We start from the raw sequence: 16,758 nt of genomic DNA, 5'->3' as shown, positions 1-16,758 counted from the left end.
TTGATAAAGGCAAAATAAATCAAGCATAGTAGTGCCACAGAGACGCTCCAGCCAGCAAATGATATTCTCAAGATGTAAGGGAAATTTCTTGTTTGGTACAGACCCCAGCAAGAATCACATCATCATACCATTGCTTCTAAAATCATGACCCATATCGTAATATCTGTTAAAATAATCACATATAATTTGTTTTTTGCATGTCGCTCAGCCCTCGTTGTTACTGAAAATAAAGAGACAAAATGGAGTTTTCACTAAATCGTACTCCTGCTTTGCCTCTGCAGACTACCGCACTGGGCCGTGCTTCGCCTCGGTGAATAACCAGATGTGTCAAGGCCAGCTCACAGGCATTGTGTGCACAAAGACTTTGTGCTGCGCCACAGTGGGACGGGCGTGGGGTCACCCCTGTGAGATGTGCCCAGCCCAGCCTCACCCCTGCCGAAGAGGGTTCATACCAAACCACCGCACCGGGGCGTGCCAAGGTAAAGTCTGTTTCTCAGCGTCTCTGTCTCTCTTTCTGTTTTTGTCTCTGTTTTTTCTCTGCCACTGTCCCTCCCCTCTTCGTCTTCAATTAAACTTCTGCTTCTATCCTCTCTGCCCGTTTTAACTCCTTCTCCCTCCTCGTCTGGCTTCACCCCTCTCCCTCTGTCATCCCCTCATCTCTACCCATCAGCCCCTCTGCATGGGATTAGTTCTAATTGGGTTAAATTGGGTCGGGTGGCAGTGCCTCCCACATGTGTATGGAATGCCCGCAGACACCCGCTGCGGCGGGACTGTCAGAGTCAGTAACACGGGTCAGTGGCGGTGCCACGTGGGAGAGCTCATTTCTGGTAAGACGGCCCTCTGCCCGCCTGCTCCAGACCCAACAACATCAGAACCTCTGCAGGGGAGGCGGACCTGAGCCAGGGCCCAGAGGAACATGGAGTACTCTGGGACTGCATCAGGTCACAGCCTCCTGGAGGTTTTCAGCCTGAGACCTACGTTTTAATCTGTCAGATCCATGAAATGAATTGAATTTAATCACCAATGTGACTCACAAAGTCAGTTTTTAACTGTAAGCGTCAGTTTGACTGCAGACCTTTCTGGATTTTCCTCCCTCTTTCTATCTCATTCTTAGTCGACTTGGCCTCGATTTCTGTTCCTCCTGCAGGAGACATTCCTCTCTCTCTTTCTCTTCTCCCTTGTCACTCTGTTAATCGCAGGAAAGTCAGAGCCAGACTATTAAAACAGACCCAATCTCAATCCATGCAGATCCAGGCGTGTGCAGATTTGTGTGTTATACTAGTCTGTGTATGAGTGTGTGTGTAAACTGCCCATATTGTGGGTTTATTTGACCATTTCTGTCATTTCTCTTGTTTTGTAGATTAAATGAATCAATGTGCCTGTGTGTGTATTCTTGTGTGTGTTAGAGTGTGTATTAATTGTATGCTGTGTATGTACAGATGTGGATGAGTGCCAGGCCATCCCTGGCATCTGTCAAGGAGGAAACTGTATCAACACAGTGGGATCCTTTGAATGTAAATGCCCCGCTGGGCACAAGTTCAACGAGGTCTCACAGAAATGTGAAGGTAAGAATCAAGCTAGCAGCCGTCACATTAAACCTGTGAAGTGTCTGACTCTGTGTTAGCTTGAATGACAGAGTAGACTCAAAAGATTATTTTCAAAGTTCCTAATTAACAATGTGAAAGTAGAGTTAAGAGCCACATCCGTCTAGTTGTGGTTAACTTCACCTCAGTTGTGGTTTTCTGATTATTACTCTGTGGGGAAAGACCACACATAAGACACTCTGCCCTTCCCCAGAAATATGTTTAATTAAACCGAAGTGACGCTCTGCTTTCTCTCAGTAATCCTGTTTCACACTTAATTGCGAGTCTTGAAATAAATGCTGCGCCTTGTAGTTTTTCTGTCGCTGTTAAAGTGAGACTATGTAACTTTTAAAGAAGAAATAGCGCATTTTAACTCGGCAAATGAAAAGAGAGTTCATGAGCAAGAAAACTCAAATCAAAACAGTTAGAGGGTTTTTGCTCTTACTGCCTCACTTGGTCTGGTAAGAGCTAATGGTGACTAATGCTAGCTAATGTTTGTAAAGCGTGGCTTGTGGTGCTCAAAATTCCCCCCAAAAAATACATTTGAAAACTCAACAGGAATGTCTCTTTCCTGAAAACATGACCTGGTTACTCACGATAATCCACAGACCCAACAACCATATCACCGTGCAGAGGACAGATGACATCTACTCATGGACGAAAGGCTAGCTAACTGAGATAACTGAGCTAGCTACTGTTACAGCTCAACTTAGGTCGCCATTAATTGCGATTGCAAGTGTAGTTCAATTAAAGGGAAATAGCTCACAACAAAGTTTGTTTTCTGTTTCAAAGCATATTGCTGGACAAATTCAGATTAGCCACATTCATCAGTCTTCGTCTCCGGACACATTTAAAATGAAAAGACTGTAAAGGACCAGTGTGTAGGATTTAGTGGCGTCTAGCAGTGTGGTTCCAGATGATTGCGACCAACTGGAATCAGATCAGTGCCCATTTTTTCTGCTAAAAACTTAAAAAATGTGAAAGGCCCTCTCTGGAGCCAGTGTTTGGTTTGTCCATTCTGGGCTACTGTAGAAACATGGCAGTACACCACGGTTCTTTGGGTCCTCTGTGAAAGGAGACCCTCTCCCTCTGTAGATATAAAAGGCTCGTTCTAAGGTAACGAAAACTCAATGATTCATACTTTTAGGTGATTATAAACTCATGAAAGAATAATGATGAATATTACACTCCATTTCTGCCAATATTATATTTCATTATGGTCCCTGAATCCCTCCAAATCACGCACACTGGACCTTCCACACAGCTACCCGGCCAGGTATGTCGATGCATAATATGAATGGAGAGACAGTCAGTTAAGATTATGTCTTCTCCAAAGACATTTTTATCTCAGCTACATCCTAATTATCAACCTCTGAGTGGCTTACAGAGGTGTCCAATCAGAGGCTTGTCTTACTTCATAGTTGTGCCACTGGGAGACTCCCAATATTTTTTAATGTTTCTGGCTGACTGATCTTGAATAAAATCTTTCTTTCTCTCTGCATCACTTCTGTTCTCCCACTAATAAAGACCTACAGTTAGCCTGTGAGAAAATATTGGCTCATTAAGCCACGAATGTGACAATTTCCAGACCAAGTCTAACGCTGGTGAAACAGACTGAGCAGCGTTTCGTGCCTCTCATTTGCAGAGTAAAAAATGTGCTATTTTATGCCCAGAAATAATTGCCGGAAAAGTTCTGGACTGTGTAAAAGAGACGTTTCAAACGGGTCTAAGTTACAGTGTATTTCTTTGTGCATGGTGATATGCACTTGGTGGTTAACGGTGCGAACAGAAGAGCAGCTACAGAGGCCCCTGGATTTAATATCCTGTGACAATGCCTTATTTCCATTGTCACTGCCAACATGTGCTCCAGTCACTCTTGAAGGCATTTCAAGTTCAGTTTAATTCCTTTCATTGACTATGCAGTTTTAAGTGACATAGAAAAAACACAAGCACTCTAAAATCTTACATACTTGATACTTTTTGTTGTTTCCCCCTCTCCTCTCCTCTCCTCTCCTCTCCTCTCCTCTCCTCTCCTCTCCTCTCCATAGATCTGGACGAGTGTTCAAACATAGCAGGTCTCTGCGGTGTAGGTGAATGCTCTAATACTGCTGGCAGCTACTTCTGCAAGTGTCCCCAGGGATACTACACCTCTGTGGATGGATCCAGGTGTATAGGTGGGTACGGCTGTCACACACCTCTCCAAAAGACAAGACAATCGACTTCATTGTATTTGCTCAGGTTCATTGGTACTAGGATAGATAAAATATGAGACGAAGCAGCTGAGCGAAGAAGGTGCCGCCTCATTCTCTTTCCTTTTTCCACTGAGAGCGGAAAGAATTGAAATCCGTCCAACGTTCCAGCTGGTAGAATTTAGGTCAGTAGTCACTTGCTTGTTTCTAGTTCCACAACAATGAGCTATATTCTCTTTAAACTGAGGAGGGACCATGATGAGAGAAGTGAAGTGAACTCCTCTTGTACTCAGGAGAGTTTGTTTTCTGACATCATTGCTGCAAGAAGTTAAGTGTGTGTGTGTGCCTGTGAACAGTTAAGTGTGTGCATGTGTGTCACTGAACAGTCGACATCCTGGGAAGTTGATAACAGTTTGCGTATTCACATACACACCATCACCAGTGAAGCCAGTAAAGCTCGCAAGTTCAGCTCAATTTGACCCAGAACAGACAAGGGAGGAATTTGGGTCGGAATAGTCCATCAGATGTACACGCACGCACTCAAACGTGCATGCATACGCACATGCATCCACACAAACATATGCAAACACACGCTCACATTACCCCCCGAGGAGAGGATGTTTGTGAGGAAGGAATGTCTGAGTTTCTTGCTCCAGAAAACGATTGCGCCAAACATTTTAGTCTGTTTCCCATGCAGCAACACTCCAGTATTAACATCAACCCCGGCCCCTTAAGGGCCTCCAACCAACTCTACGCTTGCCTGAGATCTTGTCGAGCTCAACCAACCAATCAGTAGTGTAGCCTGTCAGTCTCTCCATGTGAATACGCTGGATGGGCTGGGTGTGAAACAAGACATGATATATTTATGTTAAGAGGTTAGTCATGCTGGTGCACAGTGCCAAAAACCTGCAGGATGCAGGAAAGGTTCTCATGAATAGGAAGTGATGACTATTAGAAGTGGCTTCCTTCTTCCAAATGATGGAAAATCTGAAGCAACGTCGACTACTTTTTGATTGTACTCCTGCCAATTAGCTCAACATGCAGACAATGCATACCATATTTCATACAGCACGGTTACTTTAACAGACTTCATACTGTGCTGTTTCCCACAGATGCTCGTGGTGGGTACTGCTACGCTAGCCTGCTGAACGGGCGCTGCGCCAACCAAAACTCACAGCTGTTGACCAAAATGCAATGCTGCTGTGATAGCGGACGCTGCTGGTCTGATGGGTCCACTCCTGAAATGTGCCCCATTCGTGGAACAGGTGGGGTCACTCACCATCTCACGGCTTTAAATTTCTTGTTCTCATCAATGTATCTCAACCCAGAGCTAACCTCCTGCTGTTTTTCACATGTGCTCATTTTAGAAGAGTACCAGAAACTGTGCGTCCAGATACCTGATGGGAATGGCGGTCGTATCCCAGGCGCCCCCGACATACCTGGCATCTACCCGGTTCCATATCCTGGTCATACTCCTGGGCAAGTTCCTGGCCAGGTACCTGGAGTGATCCCTGGTCAAATTCCCATCCAGGTTCCAGGCCAAATACCCGGTCAGGGTCCAGGCCAAGTTCCAGTACAGATCCCCATACATCCAGGACAAATTCCAGGACAACTACCTATACAGCCTCCTCCGCCAGGTACACTCCTGCTTCCTGCTTGTGTTTGGTTCACATTCACACCATGAACTATAAAATATGAACTAAAATGAGTTTGTGGGTCTGAAAAGTAAAATCAATATGTGAGTTCATTCCTTTCGGTAGCCAGCAGGGGGCGACTCCACTGGTTTCAAAAAGAAGTGTGATTGTATGTAAGCTTATGAGAAAATGACCCTACTTCTCACTTGATTTAAAACATCAGTAAACAGTTTCCTGATGAGTTTATGGTGTCAATCTTTAGTGTCAAGTCTTCTTCAATACAGCATGATGTTCATTTGATAAATTATGGTCCCATTTTGAGTATAGTACCCAATAAAGCAAAGGTATGCTTTAGGTCCAGCTACCCTGTGATTGACACGAGGAGTCCTTGGGTTCTCAGTCAGATCCACGATCCCCAGATCCAACTTCTGTCTAAATATGGTCATTTCTGGCTCCAAAACAAAATGGTGAACCTTAATTCCAAAGCCAAGGCTACAGTACAGTAGTAATAAACCACAGGGTGACGTCACGGCAGTTCACGCTCATAAAATGACACATCGTCAGACCTGACGTGCATATACAGCATAAAACTCATATTTTCTGGTTTTACTCACAGGATGTTGGGTGATCAACTTCCCACTCGTCTTGTGTTGCCATCTTCAAAATCCCCGTTTTGAGCAATCGCAACCCACACCCTGCAGCTAACGAGCTACATGTCATTGATGGAAAACTTTGACTAAGACCTTAATTGTGCACTGACGCAGGGCTGCTTGTTTCTCTGTAAAGTCTCAGTGCAGAAAATGTCCAATCTGAAAGAAAACATTCTTGCATGTTTGCAAACCAGACCATGTCAAGACTTTAATTAGCCAAGTACAAAATCTCCCGCAGTAACATTTCCTCTGGAACTTTTTTTTCAAGGTAGATTGGCAGAGTTTAGGCTTCTTAAAGGAAATTCAAACAGCATTTTTTTTTTTTTTACTTAATGAGAATGACGGTGGGTCCTGCCAGACCTTTGCACAGTGTGAGTGTGGTGTATACACTGTCTGGCAATGCTGCTTTGTTGGGTCATGCTGTATGTAACATTTCTGTTGTGTATGGTAAATTAAGACGACAAAAGAACAAAAAAATGAAACAGATGCTGGTGGAAAATCACTAGCCATATTATGATCCATAGATGTGTGAATGTTTCCTTCAGGTCCCTTTGTTATCCAAACCCGGAACATCACCAACATGTGCCAGGCCTACCGCAACCTCTGCCTGAACGGCAGATGTATCCCCATGCCGGGGATTGGATATCGCTGTGAGTGCAACATGGGCTTCAGGTTGGACGGAAGAGGAGAGTGCATCGGTAAGTTTCTTACGAGTTTCTTGAGCACTTAGCTGCAGGTACATGAAGGTGAAGAAGGTTCATGAGCTTTACGTTTGTTCTCTAGATGATGATGAATGTGAGAGAAACCCGTGTGCACATGGAGAATGTGTGAACACGCCTGGGTCGTACATCTGTCAGTGTCCTGCTGGATTCCAGACAACTTCAACCAGGACAGAGTGCCGAGGTTACACATAAACACACAGCGGACACACATACTGTATGTACGCACATATTTTAAGAGGACGTATGTGTTTACTGTGCTGTCTGTTTGTGCCAGATCTGGATGAGTGTGTTGCCAACGGCCGTATCTGCAACAACGGGCGCTGTGTGAACACTGAAGGAAGCTTCCACTGTGTCTGCAACGCTGGATTTGAGATTTCAGCAGATGGCAAAAACTGTCAAGGTCTGTCAAGTTCTGACATCTGCGTTTATGGAGTAGAGACATTTTAAAAGTGTAGTTTTCTGTAATAACCACAGTATGTGTAATGTTTATGTTTAATGGACCGTGGATCTGTTGGAGGTGGTGATTTAATACCAATGCCTCTTGGAAGCGTGTGCAGTAATAGAACACATTTTAAATGATCATTCTGGTGGTTTTGTGTGTTTCAGCCCATTAACGACAGAAATGTACATTTTATATTACAACCAACCTTTTTTTCCAAAGGACTCCATGTTGTTAATATTTCTTCTTACCTTGCAGGCACCCATTTCTTTCCATTTGTTTTAGTTTGCTAAAGTCTTAAAAACTTGCTTTAGGCAGGTAATCTATCACAGGGACTTGCCAGCGTTAAGTGGCCTCTAGTCTGAAACTTTCTGAAACTGACAATATGACATTCACACAGTGCCGAGATAAAAAAGAAAAAGAAAGGAAGGCCAAGGTTTGAACTCCTCTGTCTTAGCTCTCTTTTTGTCATTTTTCATGCGAGCAACTGACTGCAACACTAATATCTTCCAGGACAGATTTTCTGAAAACGTGGCCCCTGTTCTATCACGACCGTCTTCTCACCGTCTTTCAGTGTGACAGCTCGGAACAGCTTTAAACGCTACTTCTGATCGAGCGGTCCCTTATATCTTCTCTCGTCAAATTACATTATTGACGTTTTAGGTGAGGATTGTATTGAAATTTGTTCTTGTTGTTCTGCTCAGGAATGCTCCAAGACCCAAAATGAAAGAGCTGGCTGCTCAAAAGCAACACTCCTAGTCCAAAATTTCCTGACTCCTGTGTTTGCTTCGTGTTTGTCTTCTGGACTTGATTTTCTGACAGCATATGTGGCTCGCCAGTGCAAACTATCAATTCTCCAATGTTTGAGTGTCCTTGAGCGCGCCAAGGAGGGTTTTGAAAATATTCTTTGCTTGACACTGGATTGTTTAACCTCAAGCTCTTTAACAATCTGAAAGTCAAGGCAGAATGTGAAGTGAAATGTCGTTTATATCTATTTTGTATACTATAAAATATATGATATTGTTAATGGGCTGATCCAAGCAAAACCACCAGTTTGTGCCTTAAACCATGTCATCTCCATGTCTAAATGCACTGCTATGAGCCTATCAATGTCTCTCTGTTCCCCCACAGACCAGGACGAGTGTCTGATCAGGAACATGTGCCTCAATGGACTGTGTATCAATGAAGACGGCAGCTTCAAATGCATCTGTAAACCTGGATACCTGCTGGACACCAGTGGACGCATGTGTGTAGGTGTGTTTGTCAGAAAGCCCACAGATCGTCAAACTCACGCCTCTACACCACAACCATATATTTCAAGTCAATTGTTCTTTTGGTTTTTGGGCTCGGAATGAAGGTGGCTACCTCCCTGTCATGTTAGTAGTTCTATTATGTGAGTCTCACAAGCCAAAAATCCCCCTAAAAACCTTGGAAAAATCCCTCAGCATCCTGGCAGGCCAGCTGGACATATTTGGGGCCCGCCTGTTTTGAAATTCTAGCAGACGGCCTTCCCTAAACTTGTTCAGTGCAAAGAGAAGAGAGATCAACCACCATGAGATGCTGTATGGAAATCAATCAGGATTTTAATTAATGTAAATTATTCAACTTGTGTCTTTCTTTTTTCATACTTTATGGCATTATAAAGCTTTATTTAGGTCTTCCTACTTTTACCCACGATTGTGCTGTTTTCATAGAGGTGCAGGACTGAAAAAAGAGTCCACAGCGCTTAAAAATGTAGCAGGAGTAATAAACGGCCAGAAACTGCACGGGGTCATGAGGGGTAAACCAAAAACCAACAAGTACAGAGCCGTCTTTTCAGCGTGTAACCTGCAGCCATCTTTCTCCACATGACTTCGCATACAGACGTCTGATCTCAGAGACACTGACCTGGTTAAGTCGGAGCAGAATAAATAAACAGGAGAGCAGGGTGTGGGTGAAGTGTGCTGATGTATGCACTCATTAATGAGATGTGTAGTCTGAAGGGGCCCCGGGGCCTCATCATCTCTCTGTCTGTCCCCCAACACAGCCAGACAGAACACACACACACATAAACACACACTTACGTGTGCATGCCATATCATTGTTTACGCTCATTATGATAATTATTGTAATACGCTGATGGGATCAAGGGGAAGGAAAAGAATGTTTCCTTGGTTGAAGCTGTGCTGTAGCTCCGGCTGCATTTTTTAATGACTCAAGTACCAGAGGACTCCACGAACCACAGCTTCAACAGGAAATTGGTTTATTTTAATAGATTCGTACCAGTCATTATGTGAAGAGAAGTGTTTAAAGACATTTTGTTTCTGTATCTGTTTATAGATATCGATGAGTGTGAGACTCCAGGCATGTGTATGAACGGCCACTGCGTCAACACAGAGGGATCGTTCCGCTGTGAGTGTATGGCCGGGATGGCAGTGGGCCTGGATGGACGCGTCTGTGTTGGTGAGTAAATGTTTTGTTTCCAGGAATGGTTCATGTGCTCATTTTGGTTCTATGTTTGAACAGTTTGGTTCAAACTGTAATCTCACACCAGTTTCAGTTCAAAATCAACACGCTCTTAAAGCAGCTACAAGGAACTTTCATTTTCTGTTGATTCTGGCGGCCCCTTTGGACAAAATCAGTATGAGCACCACTGCCTCCTGCTGAAAAGGTCCTGATCTGCCTAACTTATTTTTAATACTATTTTTCTTTTTTTAAAGCTACTACAAGGAACTTTTATGTCTTGTTGATTTTGACAGCCCCTTTGGACAAAAGATAATGAGGCTGAAAGAAAGTAAACTTTGTTTTGGTGCCGTACCACCAGACTGCAGAGCAGCTTCTTTTCTCAGGCTGTGAGACTCCTCCACTCATCCTCAGCACTCTGTCGTAAACAACAGTTTTAATTTTCAGAATCCAACCTGGTGACAGGCATGTAGAATAACTTTATAGAAATAGTCAATCTTTTCGCTGTCGGTCTTGTTTCCTTATGTAGGTCATATATCAGTATTACATTAAGGTCCCTTGTAGTACGTTGAAGGTGAAGGCTGTTAGACAGTCATGCTTTTTTGGTTTCAGGGATTACTGAAAGCTACTTAAATACCCTTTTTTGTATCCAGAATGTGCCCGCCTGTTTGAACCTGGCTGAAGTTCACTAATACTGTACAGAGCAGTTTCAAATCCACTTTTTCAGTTTTATTTTTTATGCTTAGGTTTCTAGTGAAGGCTTGCATATTTGTATTCGACAATGATTGCATGACGCTTTTGTCAAAATGTTTGGCTCACTTTTCTAAGCGACTGAAGAGCGAGCATACTTTTAAGGATTATTCTCACAACTGTCCGCACAGTTAAACCAGAGTAACCACAACACAAATATTTTCCAGTTCAGTGAGAAACTGAATCACGTTGTAATAAACTTTACCAACAGCTTATCCTGTTAACCTGTTGCAACCACATGTTCTCTCCCATTAATGAGCATGCGGTGATCAGTACTGATAAATATTTTCCTGCCCTCATACCCCTGGACCGGCACACGGAGAGCAGATCTGTTTATGCCTTTATTTTCAACATTCCTGCATTCCCCCAAATGACCTCTCTTTGTGTATTGTGCGGGAGAAGTGTTGAAATGCTGTTGTTCGGTCTGGGTGAGTTTTCGTCAGGATGATATCAGCGCAGGAGAATGCCTCAAATCCCTGGATATTATGGAGGGAGAACAGCCATTTGTTTTGCCAGTGTTGTTGTTTATTGGAGCCACGGACTCTCGCCTCCCTTTCGCTCTCTCTTTCTGCCTCTAGCCTCTTTCCAGGTCTCTCATCTCTGTTTCTCATACACTCCGTCTGCCTTGTTTTGTCCCAAACAGACACACATATGCGCAGTTCGTGTTATGGTGGCTACAAGCGAGGGCAGTGTGTTAGGCCTTTATTTGGAGCTGTGACCAAGTCAGAGTGCTGCTGTGCCAGCAACGAGTACGCCTACGGAGAGCCCTGCCAACCCTGCCCACCACAAAGCTCTGGTACGGATATTCAAATCACTCCACCCTTTACACATATGGAGCCACCTCCTGCTGCCTGACACACACACACAGCTTGAGTTTAATTCAAAACACACCTGTCAAAGTCAGGATGACCTGACAGAATGTTTTGTTTTCTCTGAAATAACATCTCTGATTTCATAAATGGCAGAATAATTGTTAAGAAGTTGTTTGACAAAAGCCCACAGTTAGGATACATTGACACGCATGCACAAACACACACACACGCCATAAAGTCACTTCTCATTAGTCCTGCCAATTAAAGTTTCTATATCAAAAGACGCCAGAGCTGCACCACATTAAGGAGGTGGTTTTATATACATCAGGGCCAAATGACAAAGCATGGAAATGGATAATTACATGGTATTAAATGTTTTGCTTTGAGATATCTGGGATTTTGGCAAATGTGACATTTTCTCTGTTATTTCTTCCTTTTAATCAACCCAACTCTGCTGCTTGCGTGTTTTGTTGCAGCTGAGTTCTTGGCTCTGTGCCCCAACGGTGGCGGCATAACTGGCGACGGAAGAGGTAACGAACGCATGATCATCGTGTGTGTTTCATTGATATTAAAGATCCCCTCCACACATGTATTGTATGAGGGTGTACAAAACAGAAAAAAAAGCAAAATTACCACATTGAAATCCTCAAAATGGCACCTACTTCTTTCCCCTCATTAAAAATTCCAGAATATATGAAAATGATAATATTTTATTTATTTTATTTTATATAAGTTTAATTGCTGGACACAAGACATCTTTCTACGTCACTCTAAAGTCTATTATCAATGTTTGTGCTCTGGAAACTTCAAGTTTCAACATCACACTTCCAAACTTGCAAACTTTTTGTGATGTCACAAATCACGCTCGTAGACCCGCCTCTTAAAATCAGATTTTCAATGAGCTCAGAGAAAATTTAAACTTTCAGCAATGAATGTGAAAACAGCCTTTAAGTGTCGAACTCTGCATGTAAATCTTTCTACACAGTGAAGCTCAAACATTCAACAGTAGGAACAAGAATAAAAACACATTTTTGAGCGGAGGGGACTTTAAAACTGTGGTTATTACTTCAGGTTTTGTTCCTGCTGTGATGTTCAACAGGTTGTTCTTTACCTTCTCAGATATTAACGAGTGCGCCCTCGACCCTGACATCTGCCAGAATGGGGTGTGTGAGAACATGTTGAGAACATACAAATGCACCTGCAATGAAGGCTTTGAGGTCGACCTGACAGGCAAAAACTGTATCGGTAGGTTAACGGCTCACTTGAATGAAACTATGCTGCCCTCATTTCAAAAGCCAGTGTGAAGAAAGTCATCACGCCTCTCTGTATGTGTTTTTCCTCAGATATCGATGAGTGCCTGATGAACAGGATGCTGTGTGATAACGGTCTGTGCAGGAACACACCAGGCAGCTTCACCTGTCAGTGTCCCAAAGGATACGTCTTTGATCCTGAGGCTGATATCTGCCAAGGTGAGAGACTCGTTCATCCTGTGGAACAGTACAATGTCACCTCATCACTGCATGTACCATCTGCTACATCAGATTGATACGAGATGGAAAACATGGTGTTTGTTTTTGTCTCCCACAGATGTGGATGAGTGTAAGTCCAGCCCCTGTATTAATGGAGAGTGTCGGAACAGCCTAGGGTCCTTTGTGTGTTTGTGTTCATCGGGCAGTTCAGTGGACACCTCTGGGCTGGAGTGTATAGGTAAGTGAGCACTGTGTTGTTTGGATTTGATTTAATTGGCAAAATTATTCAATGTAGAAACTAGAATGGCTAAAACTTAAGCGCATACCTCCGCCAAGGCCCAGCAGTCCCCTTTAATTCAATCAAGCCTAATCCAGTATCAAATGCGACAGCCCTGTATCGCTCTAAATTTTAAACCCCCTATAACTCATAATCATAATAATTTATCATAATTTAAGTTCACCAGGTCTAGGATCCACATCATATTGTACTCACTCGTAGCTACAAGCCACATAAATATGCTTTTTTCATCAAGATCCATGCATTACATCCTGAGAAATTAATGAAAATGTCAAAAAAAACACCCTATCTTGCAATGTTAGAGAAAGTGAGAGAAAAATTCCTGGATCTGTCACATTATCCGGATTTGCATTACAAGTTACTGGGATCTATTCTGGGCCGAGACCCATCCTCCATTCAAGTTTCATGGAAATCCGTTTATTAGTTTTTGTGTAATCTAGCAGACAAACCAACCAACCAACAAATACACAAATGGACACAGGTGAACACATGACCTCCTTGGTGGAGGTAATGGTTTAAGAAATATATGAAACAAAACCTCAAAACCTCATTCAATCCAATCATATGTAGTAGTATCAAGAATTAAAAATATTTCCATGCGGTTAAAAAACATGCATGTTTTTAACGCAAAAAAGCTGTTTACATTAAACAATGTGAGAAAGAATTGTTCTAATGTACCAGAACTGTCCAGTTTTCTTGTCTATGGGAAATAGACTTCTCCTAAACCAATCAGCACTCTTTTTTACTTTAGAGCAGCTATGAAGATTAATTAAAGGCCCCATATTGTAGAAAGTCAGACTTCAGCAGGACTAGGTGCTATTAAAATATTGTTAAAGTATCAAAACCCTCAGTCCATCGAGAGCCTGTATTCAGGAACTGTGCCTTTAAACGAGCCGTCACAACTTCCGTAAGGTTGTGATGTCACAAATATACAGTCACTGCCCTCAGCCACTGCTCAGGCCTGTGAGAGCTGACCAATCAGAGCAGACTGGGCTAAAACAGAGCATCCAGACAGAGGGTGAATAGAGGTGCTGCAGCAATGGACAGTATGAGAATTATGAGAATATTTTTAAAGCATGTAAACATTTTCTAGTCAACACCCAAAATAAAAGTATTAACCTGAACATGAGCATCATAATATGGAGCCTTTGAATGTAAGATTCTCTCATTAAATGCATATTTGGCATCAAAGAACAAGCTGACTCACATCTTTTTCACTTAACTGAATGTTAAGTAACTATAAGGCTTGTCTCCAACACAGAGACTACTAAGAGCACCTGCTGGCTGAAGATAGTCAATAATCGCTGTGAGGTCAACATCAACGGGGCGACACTGAAGTCCCACTGCTGCGCCACACTGGGAGAAGCCTGGAACAGCCCCTGTGCCAAATGTGAAAAAGGTGGGACGATCTTTATGCACCATTTTAGTTAGCCACATTCTGATTCATACAACTGCTTTGACTGATGTTGCATTCTCCTTTTTCAGATCCAATCTGTGGTAAAGGCTTTGCTAGAGTCAAAGGAAATAACTGTGAAGGTGAGGCTCAGTCTGATGCCACGTAGATCCACAAGTTCAAATTTTCATTTTATTAGAATAATATGAAACTCTGGACCTGTTGTTGATGTTGTTATTTCCTCTACCGACTGTCAGATGTGGATGAATGTCAAGTGTTTCCCGGGGTGTGTATCAATGGCAAATGCATCAACACGCCGGGCTCCTTTTTCTGCCAGTGCCCTCCAGGAATGACTGTTGACGTCAGTGGCAGGACGTGCATTGGTGGGTACTGTGTATGTGTAGTGGTACTGATGTCAACTTCATGTTTTTTTCTGCCTGATAAGCTCTTGCATTAAATCTATAATTCATACCACTTCATATTCTTCTGTGTTGGTGACTTCCAGACCTGCGTACGGAGCAGTGTTACCTCACCCATGAGGACGAGCGCTGTGGGGCTCCCATCTCAGGAAAGCACCGTGTGGACGCCTGCTGCTGCTCAGTGGGTGTCGCCTGGGGCCCTGAATGTGACGAATGTCCAGAAAAGGGCACTCCAGACTATGCCCAGCTCTGTCCCCGTGGTCCAGGCTTCTCGCACAGGGGTGACTTCATCAACGGCAGACCCTTCCTCAAAGGTACTGTACCGTCCACAGACTGCATAGACTGCCTGTGTTGTTTCATTGATGGTCCCTCACCTGTCTTTGTCCCTCCGCTCTTTACCGTAGATATAAATGAATGCAGGATGATAAACACCCTGTGCTCAAATGGAAGGTGTAGAAACACCATCGGCAGCTTCCGTTGTCGCTGTGATAACGGCTACGCTCTGGACTCTGATGAGAGAAACTGCACTGGTGAGTAACACTGAAACAATCAATTGTGTGAAATGTGAAACACCTGCTGGTCTAGCTTATCGTTTTTTTCTCTTTTTAAACTTTTAAACTTACTGTTTTCATACATCATCCATTAATGTTTGTCTGAAATGCCTAATTTTGAGATTTATGACAAAATATAAACAAAACCAGTGACAACTATGTTCTATTCGGATCTTGTCCTTACCACATAATATTAGCAAAAAATAAAGTCTGGTCTACGGATTTTCCAGTTTTGTCAAATTTGAGGATTTGCTGCCTTTTAGATCATTAAAAACTTAATATCTTGGCTTTCAGACATTTTTTGTTCAGTTGAAAGATGCCACTTGTGGCTCTGGAAAATTGTGATGGACATATTTCACTATTTTCTGATTGCCATTAGCTAGTTAGCTCAGTTAGCCGTGTAGCTAGCGTACGGAATTTGAGCTTGCAACAAGCACAGGAGCTTTGGGCCAAGATGGGCCAGGGCTAGCTGGTTAGCATGCTAACTTCAGTAGATATCTATGCAGCACAATACACGTGCAATTTTTTCAAAACTTATTTCTTCACATTGATAATTGTGGTTAATTTTTGAATGTTTCAAAAAGATTCTAACATATTGCGCCTTTCAATGACTACAAAGATTGATTTTTAATTAGAAGATCTTCAGGAATCAGCTGTTTACATATTGGCATTAATGTAAGCGCTGATTTACGTGTAGCTGCTCTTTTTGGCTGCAATGTCTGCTCAACATCAGCTATGACAATATCTCAGTTGAACCGTTCTTCATCAGTCCCCCATTCTGAATCCCTGTGCCAAGACTAATTACAGTAAAGTGGTGTGAAGCCGGTGCCTACATTCAGCTCATTCAGTCTAATGGCAGTCTGGCTGCTCTGGGCCTGTTGGAGCTGGTCCCTGTTGTCTGGTTAGCTACATTACTGCTTTGTTCAAATGCGCACACGTCGTTCTAGGTTTGAATGCCAGTGCTATGGTTTTTTTCTGCAATGATTTATAGGCTCTTACTTAAATAAATGATATCAGGAACCTTTTAACCCTGTATGAGTTAGATCTTAGCCCAAAGTCTTCGTGTTAAGTACTTCAAAATGTGGATTAAATTCAAAAAGGGATCAGGCCTTCAGCTCCAGACTTTGGAAGAAGGGCCAAGGCTGCCTAAATCATCCTTAAATTCACCTCTTAATCTTATTTTATGGTCTTTCTTTCATGGAGTAACCTCTTGTTAAATATTTTGTGCTTTTATTCTTTGTTTGCCTTGCACTTATATTGCATTACTTGGTTGGCATCAGTGCTTTTTACTCCTGATCTTATCAGTTTATAACTCCTGTGATGAATCACTGTTATTGAATTGAAAATCTTGACAAAAACAAATGTTTTACTATATTTTATAGACTGATACCTCTCTATATTATAGTT

The 16,758-nt window shown here is 42.7% G+C and overlaps 1 protein-coding gene across 1 annotated transcript in view; it reads left to right on the top strand.

Annotated features, from left to right (window-relative positions):
• The window catches only part of fbn1 (fibrillin 1), a 75,419-nt gene that overhangs the window by 17,139 nt on the left and 41,522 nt on the right, over positions 1-16,758 (top strand). The window contains exons 7-26 of the mRNA XM_084357283.1: positions 282-479; positions 1,440-1,565; positions 3,632-3,757; positions 4,885-5,037; positions 5,140-5,409; positions 6,602-6,754; positions 6,840-6,959; positions 7,053-7,178; positions 8,349-8,471; positions 9,537-9,659; positions 11,053-11,205; positions 11,698-11,751; positions 12,341-12,466; positions 12,565-12,690; positions 12,809-12,928; positions 14,250-14,387; positions 14,474-14,524; positions 14,639-14,764; positions 14,887-15,114; positions 15,205-15,330. Coding sequence (XP_084213409.1) covers positions 282-479; positions 1,440-1,565; positions 3,632-3,757; positions 4,885-5,037; positions 5,140-5,409; positions 6,602-6,754; positions 6,840-6,959; positions 7,053-7,178; positions 8,349-8,471; positions 9,537-9,659; positions 11,053-11,205; positions 11,698-11,751; positions 12,341-12,466; positions 12,565-12,690; positions 12,809-12,928; positions 14,250-14,387; positions 14,474-14,524; positions 14,639-14,764; positions 14,887-15,114; positions 15,205-15,330 — 2,766 coding nt within the window. The remainder of the gene's footprint in view (positions 1-281; positions 480-1,439; positions 1,566-3,631; positions 3,758-4,884; positions 5,038-5,139; positions 5,410-6,601; positions 6,755-6,839; positions 6,960-7,052; positions 7,179-8,348; positions 8,472-9,536; positions 9,660-11,052; positions 11,206-11,697; positions 11,752-12,340; positions 12,467-12,564; positions 12,691-12,808; positions 12,929-14,249; positions 14,388-14,473; positions 14,525-14,638; positions 14,765-14,886; positions 15,115-15,204; positions 15,331-16,758) is intronic.

Source organism: Pagrus pagrus (assembly GCF_965226575.1).
Source record: "Pagrus pagrus genome assembly, chromosome: 1".
In the NCBI taxonomy this organism is placed as follows: domain Eukaryota; kingdom Metazoa; phylum Chordata; class Actinopteri; order Spariformes; family Sparidae; genus Pagrus; species Pagrus pagrus.
This window is presented reverse-complemented; position numbering and strand designations above follow the sequence as displayed.